This window comes from Pseudochaenichthys georgianus, unplaced genomic scaffold (assembly GCF_902827115.2).
Source record: "Pseudochaenichthys georgianus unplaced genomic scaffold, fPseGeo1.2 scaffold_563_arrow_ctg1, whole genome shotgun sequence".
In the NCBI taxonomy this organism is placed as follows: domain Eukaryota; kingdom Metazoa; phylum Chordata; class Actinopteri; order Perciformes; family Channichthyidae; genus Pseudochaenichthys; species Pseudochaenichthys georgianus.
Window position 1 is genome coordinate 53138 of NW_027263124.1, and position 25171 is coordinate 78308.

The window sequence follows — 25171 nt, forward strand, 5'->3', positions numbered from 1 at the left end:
ATAAATGTAACAATCCAGAAGTAATGTCATTTTCAGGAAGCTGGAATACTGCTTTTTTGTCAGTTAGTCACCCACTTGGACTTGATGTTGTTGAAGTTCTTGCCCAGTGACAGGTGTCTGATGGAGCGGTTCTTGGCCAGCCAGACCAGCAGGGTGGTCAGGTCCATGTCCAGCCCTGAGGAGGAGCACAGAAACATCAACTGCTGCCATCAAAGTAAATACAGCGGCATCATAACTGTTTCAAACATAAAATGTCCTCACCGTTGTCAGAAATATCCAGACTGGAGATGTTGGGAATCTCTGCCACACAGCCCTCCAGGATCTGGGAGCCTCCTGAACGCAGCTGAGAGGAAAAGAGTGTGCAATTTAAATAAACAAAAACTAGATGAAGATATATTCTGCTTTTTGGGGTTTTCCCTTTCCTCCCACCACTCCCCTATGTAACGCTATGTAACATTTGCGATTCTATTGGCTTTTGCTCCAACACATTGTAGGCTAAGAGCAGCTCTAAGTGGTTGACCAATCACAACAGAGCCAGCCAGCTAACCAATCAGAGCAGACTGGGCTCTGGTTTCAGACAGAGGGTGAAAAGAGGTGCTGCAGCACAGGCAGTATGAGAACAATAAAGAGCTTTTTGAACATGGCACAAAAACAAATATAAACCTACACAAATATAAATAGTACGTCCTCTTTTTTTTTAGAATCTATGAGTGTCTTTTATGATTGCAAATTTTTCAAATGTGTTTAGGGTTAGTTTTACCTCACAGCAGCTGAGATCCAGAGACACGTCGCTAAGGTTCGGGTTGCAGCCGAGCCCCAATAACAAAGCTCTGCGGACACAAACCCAAGACTTATCAGTTAACAGTAGCTTTCAGAAAGTGGTATCATTGCTTAATCTTAATTTGTTGTATTTTGGATTACTAAAACAGTAGAAAATAGTTGTTCCTGTCATTGCACATTTTCACATGAATGTCCCGCCCCGCGACACACAAGCACGCGGTTTGATTGGATAGAGCTTGTACTGGCATATGATTTGATTGGCTGACGAAGCTTCAAAAGTTGAACATTGCTCAACTTTTGAAGCGAGCAAAGCGAAGCGACGGAACCACAATGCAGTTCGGCAAAGCGTGACGTCACCCCATTCAAAGTGAATGGGCTTCAACGCATGCCGCCGTGTGGACGGGCCGTAACTGATTTAATTTTGGACTGCACAAAATGAAACATGTATTGCTGTGGGTCTTCAGGTTTCAGGGGTTTTCTTACTTCAGAGCCTCCAGAGGCAGCCTGGTTCCTGACAGACTGACTGAGCTCAGAGCCAGAGCGCTGCTGAAGAACTGCTTGAAGGACGAAGGGATCTCCTTAATCTTCCTGTGTGGATGGGAGGGCAGACGATCAGAGCAAAATACAAGTAGAGTAAATCTCAAACAGGAACATGTGCATTTAAACTAATGTAGTATTTGTTGAACAGTGTTATGTTGGAGCAATCTGCCAATCCGGTCCAAAGTCAAAGTGTATAATGTGGTCTGAACTTGATAGAAATAGAATTGCGTGCTGATAGAAGGGCGAGTTTAATATCTGACCTGTGAGAGAAGACGGACTTTGACATGTTGAGCACAGAGAGATGCTTCAGGCAGCCTCCGAGCAGAGACGCACACACCTAGAAACACAAAACTACACTTGAGCACAAAGTGAAAACGTTTTTTATTCCAAACAGGCAGAGCAGTGCAGACACAAATAACCTGCATTCAAATCATGCGTTATCGTGATCATTAAGTTATATAATTAACTCTTTAATGAATGAATGAAATCTTCATCTTAACTCCGGCCTAACAAGAGTCTTGAAAGTATAAAGTGTAAATGTTAGATAGTGTTAAACAGTATATACTGATTGGCTGGGAACTTCTACACACGTTCACCTTACTTGGAAGTGCATACAGTATCTATACCATTTCCCTTTGAATGTATTTCTGCTTATTATATCTTACCTATTTTAAACCAATGCTTAGACTGATTAAATAAATGTATTGGGACCAGTTTAGTTCAAAGTGAATTTAGTAAGTGTTAGCTTGAAATGTTTCTGTTTATTATATGAACTCAATACAATTAATAAATGATAAAAACGTTAGTTTGTGTATGGCCCGATTATACCTGATCCAGAGGGCAGTCACTGTTAGACAGATCCAGAGTCTCCAGACAGTTTGAGTTATTCAGGAAGCTGTGCAGGTTCTGTGCAGAAAATAAATACACAAGACATCTTAACAGATCAATGCATTCATTTAAAAACATCAGATGTCCTAAACAACTGTCTTCCTTTGGAGCTAGTCCATCTCCAATTCAGTCCAACGTTTTTACATAAAGTAAAACAAACTGTGGGGTTGCAGAAATCATCTTAAAGGTTAGTGTGATAGAAGCAGAGGAGGTATCTCTGTACCTGCAGGTCGTCTCCTCTGAGCGAGTTCCCCGACAGGTCCAGGTGTGTGAGGGCGGCGGACACTGCAGGGTTGGCACAGAGAGCCTGACAGAGGCTGCTCACACCTGCAGGAAAGGACAAATATAGTCTCCTGAAACTTTAATTCAGGACAATAATCAAATATGACTTCCTGTTTGTTTCTCCTGCTCACCTTTATGAGACATGGAGGTCCTGGAGAGGTTCAGGTGCTTCAGGCCCATGGGCAGTTTGGCAATTTGAGCACTGAGAGCAGCAACACCTGCAGAGAGTAACACATTCTGTCAGTAGAGCATCCAATATAGCCACCAGGGGGCGCATCACAACTAGGGATGCCAGAAACTGACCATGATCAAATTCGAAAATCGGACAGCCCTGGCGAATATTAATCGATTATTCGCATTTTACTTCATTTGCATTTGTCAGTTCGACAAATGACCTTATAAATAAAATCGAATTTTAAAAATAATTTTCAATTATGGAGACTAATGAATATTCGAAAAATCGAATAATCGCTGGCATCCCTAATCACAACACCTGGGAGCCCTTTGGAAGACTGAACGTTTCAAAAAAGCAAAGCAAAAGCAAGGTACCTTTATAGCAAATATGTTGGAAACAATTACAAATACACAAATCTAATGTGATAAATATATCTCCTCCATATTTATTTTAAAACAAGGACACATACAGTATGTGACCTATATACTGTAAGCATGTCAATACTAAAAGTAATCCACTGTGCAGGATGTGTGTGTGAGCACACGTTTTAACCTTTGTCCTCCAGGGAGTTGTTGCTCAGGTTGAGTGTCTGCAGCGTGGAGGCGGGGTTGTGGGACAGAGCGCTGGCCAGCTTCTGAGCAAAATCACTGAAGAGGAGAAAGAGAAGGAACAGAATGACACCATGCGTGCTCCGGTTTGGCAAGAACGAACGGTGTGAAACGTGATGACCTCTCACCTTACATCAGGCACAATCAACAAACTAGCACACATACATTTGATATCCAGAATGGACTTTGGTCCTGGGCACAGGCTGCTTATTTACTCTTACTTTACAGAACAACAATTTAGACTTTGTATGTACTGTTAAGTTGACTAAGTCATAGATTTAAGCACAAACCATGACCAGGACAACGCATCTATTATTTGACCTCTGACCTTCTGAGTCCAGTGTTGTCCAGCACCAGCTCTTCCAGCCGGCTGGACCGAGCCACCACCCTCAAGATCTGCTCACATATATCTGTCGACTGGAGGGCAGACACACACACACACACACCACACACACACACACACACACCACACACACACACCACACACACACACACACACACACACACACACACACACCACACACACACACACACACACACACACACACACACACACCACACACCACACACACACACACACACACACACACACACACACACACACACACACACACACACACACACACACACACACACACACACACACACACACACACGTTAGTTTTATAGTTAAAAGGCACACACGTGATAGCAATTGATCCTTTATATGTCTACAGACAATTTGGTTTCTTTCTATTTCATTTGATTATTTGATATCGGAATCAGACGGACATGTATGCAGTTGATTGTATGAATGTTACCAGTTTGCAGTCTTTGGCGGAGACTTTAGTGAACCACTGGTTGTACTCCAGAGCTGCGATGATCGCCACCAGATCCCTGCAGGGAAACATTACAAGAAATAACTTAAATATATTATATACCACAGCTGCTGATAATAGTGATATTGCTAATTTTGTGAGTGAATAGAGATAATAGGAGTACATTGATGATGTGACTAGAGCTCATGTACAAAAACACAATTAAATAAAAATGAATAAATAACAAGACAAAACCGTTAATAAGTTAATCAAATAGCCTAGTCAACAGTCCTGTCCACTAAAGAACCAAAAACACACGGACCTTATTTATTGTTCCATATACTGTACCCACTCTTTGTTCGAGCTAATTTGTCCCATTTCATGTTGTGCCTCCTTATAAGTCGAAAGAAAAATGACATTCTGATTTGATTGAGCTCTAACAATAAGTATTTCACCCAACAGAATACCTGCATTAAATATCTGGGGACCCTTCCACCCAGAACCCCAAACAAAATGTTCACAGTTGAACATTCAATAGAATATATTGTTACGGTTTTGGTAAAAATCACACACATTCTAAAGCCTGGCGTGTCAACGTGTTTCTCATCAGAGTAACTTCACTTTGGTCAACTGTTTGAATGTGGATGCATCTTCACACACAGTTCTCACAGGCGCTGCGCGGTGTACACACCTGTTCTCAAGGTGAATGAAGTCCTGCAGGTTGAGCTCTTTGGTGTCCTGAGTGAGATAGATGGTGTCCACATCCTGGGGGGGGGGGGTATGGAAGAGGAAAGGGAATAGCTTTACTATGGTGTGTTGAGGTACACACGGGAAAGTAGACAAAGAACAAGAAGCAAAAGAATACAATATAACAATAGAGGAAGCAACAGCCCAAGAAGTAGTGGCAGAAGACTAAGGTAGAAGCACCGGGTGTGTAACCACTGCAGGTGATACATATTACTAAAACAGGAAATAGAGTTGAGTTAGAAATGTGAGACAGAAGCAGATTGACTCTCAGTCACTCACCCATTGGACCTCCTCTCTGTACGGCAGACCCAGGTAATCACACACACACCAGTACTGATGAGAAAAGCCGCCTGTAACACGAGGAAATAAAAACGGTCACACGTTGATACACCTTTATTGGTCTGGATATGTTTTGGACATTTTGAGGCAGACGTACCGCAGGGCCCCAGGTCTGCAGAGCTCTGCCCGTCCCAGAGGGCCAGGAGAGACGCTGTCCTCTCAGGAGGCTTCAGACTCAGCTTCTTCATCACCTTGCTTCCTTACAGAGAGGCAGGAGGAGGAGGGGGAGGGAAAAGACAATCAATCATTTACAAACTTGATGAACATTTAAAATGATTGTCATGTGAGTCCCACAACTTTCACAGACAAAGTGAGAAGAGAAGCAGAAGACATTTACATTAATGTAACTAACAACCCACTCCCTACACTTTCATTTGCCAATCCTCACATTTGAGGGGTAGGAACTACTCAACTGTCTGCATAAATAAAAAACAATTATAATGGCCAATTCGTTTTTTAAATAGTTTCACATGAATGTGTTGTTGATGCACTCATGTATTCGTCTACTGAAGTAGGAATGTATCTGTAAAATCACGGACTTATGTAAAAGTAACATATTTGTTTTTTCTATTTAAATTGAAATGTATTTAAAGTTTGTAAATAATTACAACTACGATTACGGTAAATAATCTTCGTCCACCTTCTGTGTTCAAGCAAAGCTATCATTTTAACTAACTCACGTCTAGCACATAATGTATTTAACCAACAGTTTCAAAAGTTACAATTTGATTATAATGTACCACACTGCCGCCAAAATACTATTGTTACATATCTTTCAAACGTGTTAAGTGCGCCACATGTTTCTCACTAAAACTGTTCTATAAATTCCTCTAAAGTAGGATTATTTTAAACTCACACTTCTTTCTTTCTCGAACGTTTATTATAGATTCACATAAATCTCTAGTGTTGTCATTCCTATTGAGTAACTCTTAGTATAGGAATTAGACATTCATTTAGACATTCATCTTCAACTCGACAGAATCCTCCTAATCTCTGAATAAAGATTTGAAGTGTTTGAACAGTTTGCTTCCTGTTGGATCTTCTGATGGGCTCCCTGTCTCTCCCTGCTCCTCAGGGTGTACCTACACAGGTGAGCAGGCGGGGCGGATGCGGTGCAGGCAGCAGCCGATGTGAGCGATCACCTCGTCCACCTCGTCCACCGAGCTCAGCCGCATGCTCCACGGCCCGCGCTCATACTCCAACACCAGCTGCAGGGGGCGACAACCACAAAGCGACATCATGCAACGACTCCAAAGGATGTTGAGGTGAGAAAAAAGCACCCATGCTTTTAAATAACACATTTATAAAGACATTTGACCAAATCTGTTGTGGTAAGTGAGTCAGGTGAAAGCATAGCTTATAAAGAAAACAGTCCTCCTTGAGTCTTTCATGAAAGATAAGTTGGGCACGTATATAAATATTAACTAAATAATATTAATATTTCAAGTCTGAAGGTTAACAAAGCCATTTAAATAGATACAATACCAGACAATGAAAATGTCATTTTTATTTGGTTACTATGAATTACCCTGAGCAGGTGAGCGTAGTCAAACTAATCATCCTTATTGATTTGATCTGTTTTGAACGAATGTATCCAATAAATCAGTGTTTAATATCCTTTCTTATCCTTTCTCAAACAGACCATGTTGAAAGATGTTAGTGCACCTGGGTGTGTTTATGTGTGTAACTTTTAAGCTGCTGCTCGGGTGTTGTAAGGAATGGTTGTATGACATGGATGTAATGCACAATAAGCGTTGCATTACTGTTTGTTTGCGTGTGTACCTGAGTGGGCTTGTGGCTGCTGATCCCCTGGATATCCAGGTAGCTGAAGGAGTGTTCCACCTGGATCAGCAAGAGGAGACCGGTGAGGAGATGACAGTAAATATAAATCAAGTTCATCTTGTATTTGACATCTTAACCGTTGCGGCGTTTTGGGAAAACACACAAATATAATGTCCGCTTTGTGTGATTTTTGCTTCATTAAATAACCAAACAGAACTTGCTCTCCACGATGTTCCTCAAGAGAATTAATTTATTTGCATTTGTCCAGGGTCTTCCCAGGATACATTTAACATGAAATATCAAATCTTACAATAAAGGAATGCATACGTTTCACATTTATATTAAGCTTTTGAGCGATTTGTTTACATGGAAAGAAACATTGGGGCAAGAGAAAGAGAAAAGAAGGTTGTTGGTTTCAAAGTGTTTTGACTCCAGCTCAATATATGGGGCTATAGGTCATAACGTGCCATAACTGTGTTGTTAGCACATCTGATTAGCAACAATATCAAACTCACACATAAGACAAGGGTTATTGTGATCCTATTGAAATCCCAATATGAGATCCAGATCAAATAAGATGCAATATGTGTCAACATGTATGTACACAATATTGTAGTGCTGCAGCAACGTCCTTGTCTCATACAAACTTAATAAAACCATTATTTTTACATTCATATGTGTGCAACAAAAAAAAGAATCGCCATTATTTAAATATATTTTTCTAGCAAAAATAGAACACCGATGTAAAAATTAAACAAATCATATCGCAATTGCAATGTCAGTCAAAGAAACCCCGTTAAATATATGTTGTTCAAAAGGGTTGAACCCTGCTAAAGTATATATCCAAGGCAACAGTTTGCAGACTTTGTATTGCTAGTGCCTTAGCTTCAATGAAGGAAGCACTTGGTGTCCATGATGTTTAAGACAAAACAATGGGCTTTCAACATGTTAGGAATACTTTTGACTTTTTTAAATCAGGAACATGCAAAACACTTAGCCTCCTGCACACAAAGCAAGCTCCAGTTTAAGGCCCCGGCCACACGAGGACGAAAACGGTCGTTTGCGTTACTGTTTAGTGTCGTATAGACCGTTCGGCCACACGAGGACGACCGCATACGGGACTAAACGACTGCGGAAACGATAACGGGTCCCAAGGTGGATAGAACGGCATACGCAACGCTCTGGGGAGTCCAACGGCTCCGTGTGTACGCCCTATACCATTTACTGATAATGATGAGGCAATAGCCCCGCCTCTCCCCACCTCTGCTGCTCACCCCTGCGTCAAAGTAAACTGCACACTGAATTCAGATTATTTATCTTTCTCTCGATATGGATCTAAACGCGAGTGAAGTGTAATCTGACAGGACGGAGACACCTCTAAAACTACCTAAACTAGTTATAAATATGTTTATTCTTACTGTCGGCCAGGTCACTCATTACTGGATCAGCTGCTGCATGAGACAGACACTGGCCCTTTCTCATTTCATCAAATCCCCCTCCTCGACTCCTCGGTCCTCCGGTAGTGACCCGGAAATGAATATCAGCGCGCCGTGTTGAAGGACATCTAATTTCTCTAAATGCACTTCGAGGATCGAGCGTTGAGGAGGCTCTCCGGAGGAGCTCTAACCGAGGAGACACTGATGGGTCCTCCGCGGCTCCTTCGTGGATGCATTTCCGGCAACAGAGATGTTTCAAAGAGTCGTGATGCACGGCCGGACTTATCTCAGCCAATGACAGCTCTGCATGCATCCCCTGGATATTATTTATTAACTGCTTTCATCGCAACGCGATGTTTACAGAGAGAACAGCTGTGAGGTCCGTGCAGAAAGCAGAGCAGTGTGTATAATATATATCACTCAGTATAACATGACTCTCTTTATTTGCTTTAGTTTAGTAGATATCTACAAACGTAGAGTCGATATTTTTCTAAGAACATTTAGTGCTTCACAATAAAATACACAACGGCTGTAGCCTGATATGCTTTAGCAGCTGTGCGTGTGTTGTACAGTGTGTAGGTGCGTGTGTTGTACAGTGTGTAGGTGTGTGTGTGTGTGTGTGTGTTGTACAGTGTGTAGGTGTGTGTGTGTGTGTTGTGCAGTGTGTAGGTGCGTGTGTTGTACAGTGTGTAGGTGTGTGTGTTGTACAGTGTGTAGGTACGTGTGTTGTACAGTGTGTAGGTGCGTGTGTTGTACAGTGTGTAGGTGTGTGTGTGTGTGTGTGTGTGTGTGTGTGTGTGTGTGAGGTGCGTGTGTTGTACAGTGTGTAGGTGCGTGTGTTGTACAGTGTGTAGGTGCGTGTGTTGTACAGTGTGTAGGTGTGTGTGTTGTACAGTGTGTAGGTGCGTGTGTTGTACAGTGTGTAGGTGTGTGTGTTGTACAGTGTGTAGGTGCGTGTGTTGTACAGTGTGTAGGTGTGTGTGTTGTACAGTGTGTAGGTGTGTGTGTTGTACAGTGTGTAGGTGTGTGTGTTGTACAGTGTGTAGGTGCGTGTGTTGTACAGTGTGTAGGTGTGTGTGTTGTACAGTGTGTGTGTAGGTGCGTGTGTTGTACAGTGTGTAGGTGTGTTGTACAGTGTGTGTGTAGGTGTGTGTGTTGTACAGTGTGTAGGTGTGTGTGTTGTACAGTGTGTAGGTGTGTGTGTGTGTGTGTTGTACAGTGTGTAGGTGTGTGTGTTGTACAGTGTGTAGGTGTGTGTGTTGTACAGTGTGTAGGTGTGTGTGTTGTACAGTGTGTAGGTGTGTGTGTGTGTGTGTTGTACAGTGTGTAGGTGCATGTGTTGTACAGTGTGTAGGTGTGTTGTACAGTGTGTAGGTGTGTGTGTTGTACAGTGTGTAGGTGTGTGTGTTGTACAGTGTGTAGGTGCGTGTGTTGTACAGTGTGTAGGTGTGTTGTACAGTGTGTGTGTGTGTGTGTGTGTGTGTGTGTGTGTGTGTGTGTGTGTGTGTGTGTGTGTGTGTGTGTGTGTGTGTGTGTGTGTGTGTGTGTGTGTGTGTGTGTGTGTGTTGTACAGTGCGTAGATGCAGCGGACAGACGGGTCACAGTTGGTTTGGTGTCCTCTGCTTAACTTGTAATACTTGTAAATAAAACTTTTGGCCCGTAATTTATTTTCCTCATTGTAGCGACCAGAGAGAGGGGGGGGGGGGGGGATATATCCAGTCTCTGATTGTGTTACGTTATTATGAGAGTGCTCTGGTTGATTCTGAAATGGTATATATATATGTGTGTGTGTGTGTGTGTGTGTGTGTGTGTGTGTGTGTGTGTGTATGTGTGTGTGTGTGTCCACATCTGTAGCCTGTTATTGTCTCATTATACTGCACTGTGAATGAATCAAAGTAAATATATAAGTCATCATGAACACATCTGTCCATCAGACAGAGGGCTGCTGTGCCTCCTGTCATCACTAATGGACGTCTCTTTAAAATGACCGCTCAGAGGAGAGGAGTTCTCATTTCTCTAACCGCTGCTTCCCCTCCTCTCTCCTCGGTTCCCCTCCTCAGTCCTCCGCTCGCATCTCCTGCGGGCGGCACTAAGTCTCGAGGATAGGAGTCGAGGAGGGGAGTTAGAGAAATGAGAAAGGGCCACTGGCGCTGTCCGAAGAGAGGGAGGAAAAAGAGAGGCTCCGTGTATTTTATTATTATATTATATAGAGTCGTTATTCATTAGTTTTAATAATGCTAAATGATCAAATATATTAGCACAAATAAAGGAGTCATAAAGTCAGACAACTGATAAGAAATGCTAACTCTAGCCGCCAAAAGCTAATGGTCACACCAGCAACAAAGTGACCAAACTCTATCATGGATTAAAACCAATAAGCATGAGTTTAATTGCTTTTAAAATACTTTTCATTGGGACTGTAAGAGAAGGAATGAGGTTTATCTTTTTTCTTAAGTTACATTGTCTTGTTTAACATCACATCCTTGCTGTGCAGGTTGACTGAGATGACTCTCTTCAAGCTGTGCAGCAAGATGAGAGCTTAACAGTCACTGTGGGAAACAACTTTTTCTTAACAGAACATTGATCTGAAAGAGGACTTGTTGTGTTCATGTTCAGGTGTATATCGGTATGTCGTGTCTCTACTGTCTCCATGCTCTAATGTTCAGAAAGCTCTTTATCGTCCTCATACTGCCTGTTCTGCAGCACCTCTTTTCACCCTCTGTCTGAAACCACAGCCCAGTCTGCTCTGATTGGTCAACTGCTTAGAGATGTCCCGCCCCTTAGCCTATCCCATACAATGTGTTTTGAGTGCTTGTGTTACGTAGGATTGTGGCCTTTGCAGACCATTGACATGCACCTATAGAACACCTACAGGGAAGGGAGAACCCCAAAAGCATAATAAGGCCCCTTTAAATGATTAATGAAAGGACTAGTATTACAGAAAAGAATGCTTGCTCGTCCACGACAGACACATGTGGTGAGCACATTTGTGATGCAAGTCTGTGCAGACGGAATCATTTTTAATTTAATGGATTGGAAGATATATATTGTTATGAAGCTGGACAACAACGACTCGGGAAAGAGATCAAACATCAGGAATGTCTTGTTTCTGCAGAACAAAAGTCTGGAGCACAACCTCACACACACACACACACACACATTTCCCCTTGACTCAAGAGAGAGGGTGAAAGTGAAAATAACTAACTGATTAACTCGCTGCCAAGAAAATGCAAGTGAAAGGGAGGGGAAAAAGGGAGAGAAACAAATACGGGAAAAGAGGGATGGAATGAGTCACAATGTGGAGGAGGGATAAAGAAGGAAAAGAAAAGACAGACCGTGAATGCAAAAATAGGAGACAGAGGGGAGGGGAAATGAATTTGGACTTTTATCTAAGGAAACAGAAAAAGAAGCAGAGAGTAAGAGTGCCCCGCGGCCTCTTTCCTTGCCAGCTGTTAAATTCCACCATTGTCTTTTTTTTTTTTTTTATCCTCTGCTGCCTCTCTGCCGGGACAGTACACACTGAGAAACAAACCACCCTCTGTTCCACACACACACACACACACACACACACACACACACACACACACACACACACACACACACACACACACACACACACACACACACACACACACACACACACACACACACACACACACACACACACACACACACACACACACACACACACACACACACACACACCACACACACACACACACACACACACACACACACACACACACACACACACACACACACACACACACACACACACACACACACACACACACACACACACACACACACACACATGAACAACAGATCAGGGGTCAGCTGGCAGAGCTTAGCAGGTTTGATTCAGGGGGTTATTTAAGTTTCTTCAGTATTGCAGCTTTTGACCTGTATCTTGACCAAGCGACAAACTCTGGGGAACAGCCGGGAAGCCAATACGGAAGTGCCACACACTGCAGTTCATACATGGGCCGCTAGGGACTGGCTGCAGAAAGGAGCAATTTCCATAGACCCCCATGTTAAAATGCCCAACTTTACAGCAGAAAAAAAACATTTTTTTTTACTTTTAATTAGAGCATCAGCTAAGGAGAGTTTTCAATGTCAATTGATCTGCAGATTGTTTCCTAGATTAATTGTTTGGTTTATAAAGTGTCCGAATTGTTTGTTTTCTTCTCCAAGTGCAAAGTGATGTTTGAGATGTCTTGTGTAACAGACCAGAAGCCAAAGCAATACAGTGAATAGGATAAACAACTTACTTTAACAACTGATAATATAATGGATCATTTTTCTGTGGATCGTCAATGGTTGGGAAATATTCAAATTCTTCTTACGACATAATTGCTTTTGGAAAAATAGCAAAAATCTCATAACAATACATTGAATACATTTTTTTATCATGTGTGATATATATTTTTCAACGGCTGTTGATAGGCAAAGCTTCTTATCCACCCAAAAGAGCATAATCAATTCATCTGCAGGGGATCTCTGGATTCATCTCTTGGTATATAACATGTCGAAAAAGAAAGATAAAACAGCCAAATAAGTGAATATATAAAGAAAACTGAAAAAAGTAATTATTTTTGGCAATTTGCGTGAAAATGTAACAATGAATTGCTCGTCAAAATAGTAAAATTATATATTTTTTTACCAACTTCATATTATAGTTCCTGTGTAATGTCGCACTCCGGACTTCACTAAGTGGAGATCCAGGCCCAAATTAAATCTAGCTTGTAATAATAATTTCACCAGCAATATTTCAATCCATTATCTTTCCGCTCAATTGATCTATAAGATTATTGATTATCTTGAATTTAGGCAGCAAAATAGTTCACTTTTTAGTTCACTAACTAAATGGGTGGTATTCAAAATAAAGCACACTGGGTGTCTGGATTCATACTTGTGAGTGTAAATGTATACTCCTAAATGCTAGGCTGCTGATTTAGGCGTTTTTACTGCCAAGAGGGAAGAGGTCAGGACGGTCTTGATTCTGTCCTCAAAGACCTGGAGTCTTACCAGAGACATTAAAATAGAGGCTGAGAAAAAAAGGCGTCAGTCATTTTAGAATGCACTTAACCAGGTTCACTTCTCCTTTTTATTTTTAAATACAGGACCCATCATTTCTAAAGTCATTTCTGAAGCTTGAAACTAGGAAGTTCAAGGGTTTAGGCTTTAGTTATAGGTGTTAAAATGTGAGGTTTAGTACGTTCTTAGCTCTTTGAGAACACGACAATCTCGAGAGACCTGTTCAAAGCATGTTTTTTTCTCTCTCTCTTTCGCTTGCCCTCCAGGTTGAACTTTTCTTCCTCTTGCTGTTTTCTTTTCCCACAGGCTGTTTTCTCACAGCTGCATTGTGGGTAAAACTATCAGATGTCTCCATATGGTGGGACCAGTTCGCATGTGGGTAGAGAGTCACAGAGAAAGAGAGAAGGGAATAGAGACCCTACAATGGTGAGTCAGACAAATAGAGAACTGGGAAGAAGAAGTCAGGGAATAAATAAAGACTCAGCAGTAATGTGTGCAGTATGTGCAGTACGAGGAATAAAGGCAGAGATTGGATAAACAGCATGGTAAAAAGAGACCCGGTTATACTTTTTGGGGTTTTCCCTCTCCTGTAGTGTGTTATATAAGTATATACAGTATATTTGTGCATGTAAATGGTCTGTAGAGGCTAAAATCCCTGTGTTCCCTCCAGAGGGAGTTTCTCTCCAACACAATGCCCCTGCCTGAAACGCCTCCATTGGACTCCTTTGTTTACTTCGGTAACATAATGACATCACTTTGTAATCCAACGCGCTCCAACACATTGTACGTGATGGGCTAATGGGTGGGACATCTCTAAGTGGTTGATCAATCACAATAGAGCCGGCCAGCTAACCAATCAGAGCAGACTGGGCTCTGGTTTCAGACAGAGGGTGAAAAGAGGTGCTGCAGCACAGGCAGTATGATAAACATAAAGAGCTTTTTGAACATTAAAGCCTGGAGACATGTCCCAGTAGAGACACTACATACTGATATACACCTGAACATGAGCAGAATGGGGCCCCTTTAAATTAAGTTTATTTATTTATCGTTTGGTGTAAGATCAGAGGATCACCCTGAGGCGAATTTTAAAATTCACCCATCCAACAATTATTGAAATATTTCACCTAAACTCACAAATATATACTACATGGCACCATTTAATATTAGATTCTAATTACAATCAATTTCACAACGTGCAATTGGTATGTTTAAACTGCATGAAATGTTGTGTTCAAACAATACAGAAGGAAATCAAATATGTTCCTATAGTGTAAGCGACTTTTTGGATAATTCCCTAACTTCTCAGGTGTGGACTTGATCATTACTTTGCACGTGTGTGAGGTTATGATGCATCAGCACTAAAGGTGACCAGGCAGGCAGCCAATCATGTGGTTCTTTGTGTAATTTTTTTACAGATGAGGACGCAAAGTGTTTTCTATCTATTTTATGTACAGCATACTGTAAAACTAAGGCCCCGTCCACACGGACACGAAACAGGTTGTATCTGCTACAGTTCTCTATCGCAGTGGTTCTCAAATGGGGCTACGCGGACCCCTAGGGGTACGTTGGAGTACTGCAGGGGGCACGTGAGATTTATTTTATGTTAAGGAAAAAAAAAAAAAATTAATGCATGTAAACAAACTACTAATAGTAGATGAACTACTTTATTCAAAGGTTTACAGTAATTCTGGATAATAAAATGGGAAAAATAAACGGGGTGCCCTCTTTTCCTCTCCCTCTCCTGACAGCCCGTCAGGCTCGTGCAGCTCGCTGAACCTGTAATAAGTGACCCGACAGTAAAGAATACATATATTTATAACTAGTTTAGCTATTTCCAGAGTAGATTAACTAGCTAAGTGTGTTCGGTCTAACTCCCGGAAGAACTGCGTGTTCTCCGTCAGCAGCAGCTGATCTGATCTCTGATCTCTCTCTCGCGTCCGGTTATACTTCACTCGCGTTTTTGTCCAAATCTATCAGATCTAGATAGTTCTAGTTAATTATATGACTGCCTGCTTATCAAAGGACCTAAACAATAAGCGTTGCTTGGCAACGGCGTGTAGCCGCAAAGTATAGCGCAGCATTATGCATATGTTTATATGAGGGGTCAAAATCCCATGCTCATAAAATGCTCATATATTTTCTTCTCTTAGGGAAAACATTATTTGACAACAAACATGGTTTGAGAACCACTGCTCTATCGTATGGACGGTTCATCCACACGAGGCCGTAACGGAACCAGGGAAACGGAGCCCTCCGTGTGTACGCCCTATACGCCATGACCCCTTCTCTCCACATTGCTGATGTGTTTCGCCAACAACAACAGTGTTCCGAGTGTTTCGAGCCAGGTCCCGGTATCTCGCAGGATAGTGCACCCAGCAGGAGCCTCCAGCAGACCCCCCCGCACGGTTCCCTCGTCCCTTGGAAGAGGCGGAGAGGTGGGTGTTTTTCATCTGCTGGTGGACTGCCGGGGAGAACGTCCTGCTCGGGAGCCAGGCTCAGAGTTAGTGGCACCTGCCTTTTACAGCAGGAGCACACGCTCGCCTCGGGGAGGGAGAAAAAGAGAAACAGCCAGAGCCCTGCCTCTCCCCACCTCTGCTGCTCACCCCCGCGTCACCGCTGAATCCACGCGGAGAATAAACAGAAGGGCAACCAGACAACCATGGCAACCATGCTCAGGAGGTCTTATTAGCTGCTTTTGATGTATTTTGTGGCGGAAGTACAGCGCCACTTACAGGCCCGGCATATGTACTACAGTGTCTCCAGCGGGTCGAGCGGTCTCGTGTGGACGGACACGTTTCTTGAGCAGATACCGTGTGGATGGAATACTTTTTTGATATCGAATTCGGTTCGTTCTCCATTTCGTCTCCGTGTAGATGCAGCTAAAACCCCTGAAGACCCGTCAGCCAAGTTAATCACACAATCATTATTTACCCAGCAACTGACTATGATAAGTTGGGCCTTTTTACCACTCTTTACCACCAGTAAACTAAAACTAAAAAGTGGAACCAAAGCACTGTTAGGTGTGTTCTCTCTGAGTTTGTTCACACATTCCTCTGTTTGTGGAAAAATACATTCATATGATATCTGTTTTTTTTTAAGTACAATAATGACAAACATAGACATGAAGTATAAGCCTGTATAGAAAGGTCCCCAAATTCAGTGGCATTCTTCCTCTGGGCACCAAGAAGGACAATGTGTGTTATTTGACAGAGTTCAAGTTACTGAAAGTGCTCACACTTGAACAAACCCACAACTTGACTCTGGATGAACGAGCAGCAGCATGTCTGTCAGGAACAAATGACAAACATTCTTAAAGAGTATGAGGAAGAAGTAGGGAAGGAGAACAAATATAGATAACAACTTGAATTGGATGAGAAGAAGGGAAAGAATGAAGATGAAGATCAGATGTAGAGAGGAAAGCGAGGGTTGGAAGTAGGACATATTCAGAAAGATGATTTACTTCAGAGATGTACTGACCTTGGAAGGGACCCGTGCTGTCAGCAGATAGGCTCGATGTGAGGCCAGGGCCTGAGGACAGAGAAGGACAGAAGGATCAGAGATAACAGAATACAAAATGGTATTTTGTTTGTAGGCAGCTTTGTCTTAGGGGGTTAAAAGGGCAACTACCAATAAAAGGGTAAGTGGTTTGATTCCCAGTCCCTGCAGCCAACAAGACAAAGTGTCCGTGGGAAGGATACTTTACCCAAAACTGTTCCTGTAGTCATGAATATTAAACAATCTTAATCATCAACAATTTATTGATCACATGTATTGACATAGTAAGTGTTTGATGATGTGAGTGCCGTTTCGTCTTGTTATAGTCTTCGAAAAAAGTTTGTTCAAAGACATATTTAGTCATATTTGTACTGCCTTGAAAGAGTTTCATGGTTAAAGTTACTTTATTTTCTCCAATGCAGAAACTGCTGCATTAAAACCATCAATTCCATTTTTAGAGCTTCAGAAATTCACGACAAACATCTAAAATAATACACACTTTAGTAAATCATTACACACAATCATGTGACACGTTGTAGATCTACGATTAAATAAATACATGAGTTGTTCATGAGACTGATACGGTAAAAGGTCTCACATGTGAAGGTTGAATGAAATGAAATAGCTTCACTGGAAAAGAAGCTGGCAGCTTGGCCTCAGGAGAGGGATAATACCATATATTATCTTTCACCATGTGTTCAACTTCTGTGCTGGCACACAGTGAGCTCACATTGAGGCCGCTGGCTCAGCCGATGCCACCGTGTGTTTCCAACTGACCAAAGTAGTAACCTTTCTTTTAATCACAAGTGCATGAGTGTTGGGTTATGGTTTTAAAAAGGCGCTAGTCAGCACATTTTCACTGAAATGAAATGTTGAGAAAGAGAAAAATAGATCCAGGTGTAATAGAGTGGTGCTGTAAGAATGTAAATATAATAGCCAGAAGTAAAAAACGAACTACATCACGCTCGCAAAATGTCACTGACGCTAAGCTAAAGGCGGCTAATGTTCGGCGTGATGGCGTTTAGTCGTCCCACTTAGTCACTTGTTAGCAACTTCTGTTATTTAGACACAAAAAGGCTCCGACACATTTGATGTTGTTGAACAAAATGTGAAAATCTCTTAGCTTGTGTTTACCACAGATCTTATTTCAGGCATCTAACCAGAAACACGTTAAAAAAAAGGCTTTGAGATGATTGAACCAAAAGTTGTAAACAGCTAACTCATGTTTAGGTTCAGGGACTGCACCTGCACCACTCAATGAACAGTTACCCAGTCACATTTGCTAAAGGTCGAAGGCTATGTCCTCCGTGACTGAGGGGATGCCAGGGGCCTCATTTATAAAGGGATATACGCTCAAAAGATGGCGTACGCCAGTTTCTACGCAATGTTTGCGATTTATAAAATACTAACTTGACTAGAAAACGTGCGGTCCTCCACGCAAACTCTAACCCATGCGTACGCACTAAGCACAAAAACGGGAGATACGAGAAACTGCGACACCGTTGGCAAAAGGAAGAATGGAGAGAAATATGTGGAAATAATACCATAAATAAAATGTTACCTCTCATTTATCATATATGAAGAATTCATTTTCAAACATTGATTAAAGCCAATCTTAAAATGATTAAACAAACGCCTGTTTGAGACTCCTCAGTGCACACAACAACATAACTAGGGGAAATAAATAAATACGGATATGTTATTGAAAACCACCTCGAATATGTTGTGTTAATGTTATGAAATGTTTTCTCATAAATGATGCGGTAAGCAGGAGGACAGAATTACGTCTAAACTGACGCCGTTTTGCACTTATATAGGTTGTAGATACGAGCATGGTTTTATATACTATCACGTTTAATCGTGTTTTATGACGTTTGCCAAGACTTGATAAGTCGCTCATAAAACACAGGAGGTACAGTATGGAAGCTAAGAACACCATATGTGGTAAATTGTACAGCTAATATAACAACACATTAGTTGTATTTCCTTTAACCGGTGGATATAGAGTTGCTGCAGTGGAGACGCTGCACACAGCTGATCGACAGCTGGGACACAAACCACCAAATACGAAAACATAATTCAGATCCAGTCGCCATGACTCCACTCCGGAGGGATTCCCCATTCATTTCTTACAGTTTCTCATCAAGGGGTGTCTCATGTCCCCGGTACAAACACACTGCCTGAGGAAGGCTATGTGTATTGTTTTTGTCATGAACCTTTTTCGGACCACTTATTTATTTATTTTGGTGACGATCCGACCTCCATGCTGCTACTCTGGTTCAAACGGCATCCACCAAACAATATGATTTATCTCCACCTCCCCAAAATAACCAAAATCTGACACGGTGTCTTTTTTAGCTGTTCTGTCGTCATTTCCAGCGATCTCCTTCATGCAGTCAGTCAGAATGAATGAATGAATGAATGAATGAATGGGCGTTTCTTTGACTATTTATAGGCAAATATGGGCGTTACGTGAAGCCCGCAAAAGCTGCACTGCATTTCGAGTCGGTTGTGATTTATAAAGGGAAACCGGCGTAGGAAGTGCTGTACGCACTTTCCTCGCCGGTATGCAATGTTTGGTGAATCGGAAAATGTCGGAACATTTCTGTACCTATTTTTTGGATTTCTACTACGTAAGCAACCTTCCCACGTGTGAATCCTACGCAGGGCGTTATAAATGAGGCCCCAGAGGATCTGAACAACCTGCTCTCAGTAATAACTTATTCAAACATCCTGGGTCAGGTGTTTTACAGATGTAGCAGCAGGTTGATTCGTGTGAGTGAGCAGGCGAATGAGTCCACATACGCAGACTACATAACTGCAAACAGATGGGTCCCAGTGATACATCTGGACCAGGATGCACTGCTAGAAGTGTTTGATGCACTGCACAGTTTCATGACTCAGACGATGTAGGGATAACACTGTGGGTTTGTAAAGACAGATGTTTAACTATAGTAATTGACACAAAATATTGATTTAATAAATATGTTAAAGCTCAATCAAACAATGGGATCTTGCTGTGCGACATTTATGTTATGCAGCTGCATAGACAGAAACACATGTACAAGAAGAACACACAGAACATAGGCTACAGCTTTGACTCTGCATTAGCTAATAATTCAACTGCACCATGTCGTGTTCTGGTATGAGATGTTCTGGTAATACTTTTGTAATGGCAATGTGTGATGTTCCAATGTCCTACATCCTATATTACTTCACAGGAGGGTTTGGAGTGATCCAGACGCAGACACAAACGGATGAATTTCCTGTCTTTTGCTGCAGTTTAGAATGATGTTTATTTTTGCTTTACATACCTAGGTTTAAGTATACTGTGTCAATAGTTGTGGTGAGCATCTGCCGGGCTGGTGTGCTCTTCCTCCTGTGTCCTCCTCTCCTGTCACCTATGACCACTTTTATACACCCGGTGCAGCTAAACCCCACCACCAAGTGTTCAAAATAGTATTGCACTATACATATAAATAAAATAAACTGAGACACCAACAACACCCATAAAATGGCTCCTACAACCTTTGAGAAAAAATATGAAAACTCAACTAGAAACAAGTCATTTTATGGATATACCAGGAAGCAAAATGGACATGAAAAAAAAAAGAGAGAAAGAAAAGAAAAATCATATGATCGATTCGGAAATAATATGTTACAGTACAGTACAAGTACGTCTGGGTCTCTGTATTTCATTCAAGCTCGGCTCTGTGTGTGTGTGCAACGAGCCATTTTGTGTGCGAGCGAGCGAGAGAGAGAGAGCGTACACCGGTACCGGAGATCGTTGTTGTTGTTAGCTTCTGGTGCTAGCGAGCTACGCTAACGGATATAAGGAGCTTTTTCAACAAGGTGGAGGAGAGTCCTTTCCTGTCAGACCGAGAGGCTCAGTGAACTAAAGACTACAAAACTAAACAATTGTATTATGTATTTATTTTTTGAGCACACAGACTTATGGAGCATTGTTTTCTTATCACTGTTCTAGCAAAGCGATTTTTGTATTGTTTTGAAAGGAATGCTCACGTTCATATTGTTGTATTTTAATAAATGTTATCTTGGCCCATTACGTGACTATTTGTGTTGACTTTTTTTTTTTTCCTTACAGAAAAAGTTTGAGAACCACTGGGCTAAGCTAACGTTGTATATGCTCAGTCCACACTCACAACAACGGCCTACAGATATAAATAAAGCAGCGACTGTATTCACCATGACACAGGCAGTCTGTGGTTTGTACGGCGGATGTTTTGGTTTTGTGGTTCGCATTGAAGATGACGTCACAGCAGTTTTACGCAGCGTCGCTCCGCCCGCCGAACAGCCGATCGCCCCGCCTACACTGCGTTACTATAGTAACTACCCCAGTTACTAAACTGTAATGGAAACGCAGCTTAAAGTGAGCCTGGCCTAACTAAGCTGTGCTAAGCCGTGCGAGGTCCTGTAGTGGAATTAGATTAACATTTAGGCTACAGAATGATAGCAAAAGGGCTCTGTTATGATAAATCCCAATTCCTCATATTATCCTTATATTAAACTTTGAAGAAGTCTCAGCTGTGTTTGCTTTTCATTTTGGCTCACGGAAACTTTCATTTTCAGCAGTTTGCCTTCCTCTTTCAGATTTATGGTTTATTTTTCTTATGACGTGGTTCAGGAAACAATCTGTATTGAATTTCTTTAAACAATTGAAGCAAATCTGCCAGACACATCAGCATGAAACATTCAGTTTTGCATGTAGTTCTTAATCTGCTGGTGTACAGCTGTGGAATGTGTGTGTGTGTGTGTGTGTGTGTGTGTGTGTGTGTGTGTGTGTGTGTGTGTGTGTGTGTGTGTGTGTGTGTGTGTGTGTGTGTGTGTGTGTGTGTGTGTGTGTGTGTGTGTGCTCCAGTGTGTGTCCATGTGTGTCCCAACACCCTGTGGCTGTGAGTGGGTTGCTTGAGTCAAGTCCTGACAAGAGCCGACTGCAGTGGTATGTGGTCAAAGGAAAATCAATATGAAAAATACGAGACAGAAAACGTGTTTCCAAGCACTTCCTTGGTTGACAGGATGGTTGAGTGTACCAGCGTGCTTAGGTCAAATCAGAACATCCATAAGGCTGTTGTTTGGAGACTCACACAGAGAGGCGAGTTCCCATACCTGCAGGTACATGAAACCAGAGACCCTGGCTCAGAAACACCCGCCTCTTTCCTAACGTTGTGCCTCGGCATTACATCTATCATACTGAAACTTTATTGCAACCTTGAATAATGACGGGATCAAACCACATTTAGATAAAAAGTTGAACTCAACATGTCGTCCATGATTCACAGATAACAGATCACTTAGTATGCAGCTGCAGCAGTATCCGGAAATGTTGCCCTACGGAAACTGATCTGGGAGCGTCTAGATTGTAAAAATAAAACCTTGTCAGTAAACTACTTTGCAGCAGACAATGTTATAATGGGAAAAAGACCGGCCACAAGGCCAATTTGGGCCAATAATGTATGTGAAGTGTGTGCGCGTGCGTGCGTGCGTGCGTGTGTGTGTGTGTGTGTGTGTGGGGGGGGGGGCTTAACCATTTCCTATCCCCCCTACTTCTCGCTTCCTTGATGGACAGCACTTATGTCGAACCTGCCCTTCACTTTGATCTCATAGACACTGTTGGGAGGAGTTGGGGAGTTGGGAGGAGACCCTAGGTACAAAAGAGAAAATATACTCAAATGTACTCATTCTGCACAATGGCCAATTTTGTAATAATATAAAAGTAGGAATAATTCTAAATATACTTCAAGTATCAAAAGTAAAAGTACTCCACTGTGTAGATTAGAAGTGCAGGACTGCAATCTAACATATAAGCATATCATGTGTACAAAGTAACTGAGTGTCAAAATAATTGTAGTGGAGTAAAAATAATACTATTTGCCACTGAAATGTAGAGGAGTAAAAGTATAAAGTAGCAATCTATGGAAATACTCAGGTAAAGTACAAATATGTCAAAAATGACTTAAGAACACTACTTGAGTAAATGTACTTTCCACTACTGCAACTTGACATCTGAAAAGTGTTGGAGCTTTATCTTGTCGGGTTGCAACGCTATCGCAGTAAAACATCAGTCCATAGACAGGCGAAATACAAACACCTTGAAAGGTATTCAGATCCTTCTCTGTGGTCGTTCCTGCTCCAGGAGGAGTCTCCAGGAGAACCATGTGTCATGATGACACACACAGACTCACGAGCTGGAAACGTTACCAGTGCTGCTGGCTATGATCTGGGGCTGCTATCTAGGCTTTTGCCTGGACTTCCTATTTCTTACCATGGGAAGTCTCACTATATTTTAGACAGTGTGTTTTCAACTTTGCCGCAACAGTTTGGGGAATGCTCTTTCCTGTTCCAACATGAAGCCCTCATGCAGGAAGAATGGTTTTCTTAGTTGGGAGTTTCAGAGCTCGACTGCACTGAAAAAACTGAAATGTTGACTTTAATGAATTGTAATATGTCAACAGATTTCACATTACCCTGTATCTGGTTAGTGAAACCTATTTAATAGGGATGCACGATATTGGTTTTTTGAAACCGATACCGATAACTTCCTGCTTCTCAAGACCGATACCGATAACCGATAATAATATAATATATATATATATTAAATGTACCTGTAATTTTTGCACACCTGGTGGTAAAACAAAGACTAGTAATGAGCAAATGACATGAGCATTACTACTATGAACAAAACAAGGCCAAGAACAGTTCTGACTCTTCAAAGTGATCATATTTATTTTCCCAAATAAACTTCTTGCCTTTTTCAAAAGCCTCGTCGATAGGTGAAAGCCCCGGTGCCTTTGCAGCTGGCTTTGGATTCACCGCTAGTTTAGCAGCGCAGGCGTCTTCGTACGCTGTTAACACACCGTCGTAGCCATGGCGATGTTTCAGGTGACTAATCAGGTTGGAAGTATTATAGCTCGTTGCCTTTTTCCCTCCTCGTGGAACTTCTGCATTGCATGTGTTAATACAAATAGCAAGCGAACTATCGAACTCTGAAACTTTGAAATAGTCCCATACTACCGACGACATGTTTGTTCACTGTCCTGGCTTCACGGCCGCACACCATTTACGTCACAGCCAGGCATGAGTTAGGGAGCGCTGGATTTGTGAAAAACTCCCCTCTTCCTAAACCACTAATACCACAGTACTGGCAAAACGGGAGGAGCCGAGTGAAAAACAAGCGTCCCTCATCCCAATCCACCCACACCGCAGGACTTCTTTCTTTTGTTTACCCAAAAAATATATTGTATATTATCGGGGCTATTAATACTTTTATCGGGTTTATCGGGATGACGTCATAATTCCTAATATCGGCCCGATAATTATCGTGCACCACTACGATTATCAGTTTAAACTTAACAAATACAGGTGTGTGAAATCGGTTGACATATTACAATTCATTAAGGTGAATGTTTCAGTTTTTTCAATGTGTTCTGCAAAGAGCCTTGAACTCAACTCCACCAAGGTGTTGCCTTTGAGATGAATTAGTGGCTTTTGTGGCTGAATGGGAGCAAACACCTCCAGGAGGGTTCCAAATGTTTATCAAAAAAGACAGTGAATATGCCGATCATACTTTTTATACAAACAGCATCAGTGGAAGGAAGCACTGGTCTGACATCCACAGACAGACACTGGCCACCAGATGATGACTCGCCGCAGCAGCAGCTCTCTCAGACTGAGCTCCAGTAGCCACAGTCATTCAAAAAGATTTAACATGCAGCCGTTCTGCGGGTGGACTAAAGACTCAGTGCTTAGCTCAGCAACAACAGAAGATACACATCAGAACTGAACAACTCAATCAGTCTATGCTGATCTCAATAAACGTATTACTGTACTTCAAATGTGTTCACTTGGGTGCATCCCAATACAAAATGCTATATGATTATTAGATTGTGCACTCATAACGTTCAGAAAGCTGAGTATGGATCGCCAGATTTGATACACAAACGGGAGCCCTTTGTTAATTGAGCAGTCTGATGATTTGCTACCATGCACGATAACTGTGCTAGCTATCTATCAGTCAGTCAACCAAATTGTACAATGTATATCCCAATATCACAAATGACACATTTGTCTAGGGTGTTTACAGTGCGTACAGCATCGGACACATTCTGACTTTAAGACCTGCAGCGGAAAACTGTGCTTGCGGAGGGACTGAAAACAAATTACTGCTGCAGTGATAACTTGTTAGGGTAATAAAATCTGCCTCAGCGAAGCATATTATGGTCTGTAGTGTCTGAGTGTCTGATAATC

General features: G+C 41.9%; 1 protein-coding gene across 1 annotated transcript in view; it reads right to left on the bottom strand.

Moving 5' to 3' along the window:
* Positions 1 to 25171, bottom strand: part of LOC117443242 (F-actin-uncapping protein LRRC16A-like) — a 61810-nt gene that overhangs the window by 20615 nt on the left and 16024 nt on the right. Inside the window, 17 exon segments of the mRNA XM_034079201.2 lie at positions 76 to 175; positions 262 to 343; positions 761 to 830; positions 1264 to 1368; positions 1581 to 1657; positions 2149 to 2226; positions 2432 to 2535; positions 2622 to 2708; positions 3218 to 3312; positions 3602 to 3690; positions 4074 to 4149; positions 4762 to 4835; positions 5097 to 5167; positions 5254 to 5351; positions 6243 to 6364; positions 6939 to 6998; positions 16889 to 16939. Of these exon segments, the coding sequence (XP_033935092.1) occupies positions 76 to 175; positions 262 to 343; positions 761 to 830; positions 1264 to 1368; positions 1581 to 1657; positions 2149 to 2226; positions 2432 to 2535; positions 2622 to 2708; positions 3218 to 3312; positions 3602 to 3690; positions 4074 to 4149; positions 4762 to 4835; positions 5097 to 5167; positions 5254 to 5351; positions 6243 to 6364; positions 6939 to 6998; positions 16889 to 16939 (1439 nt within the window).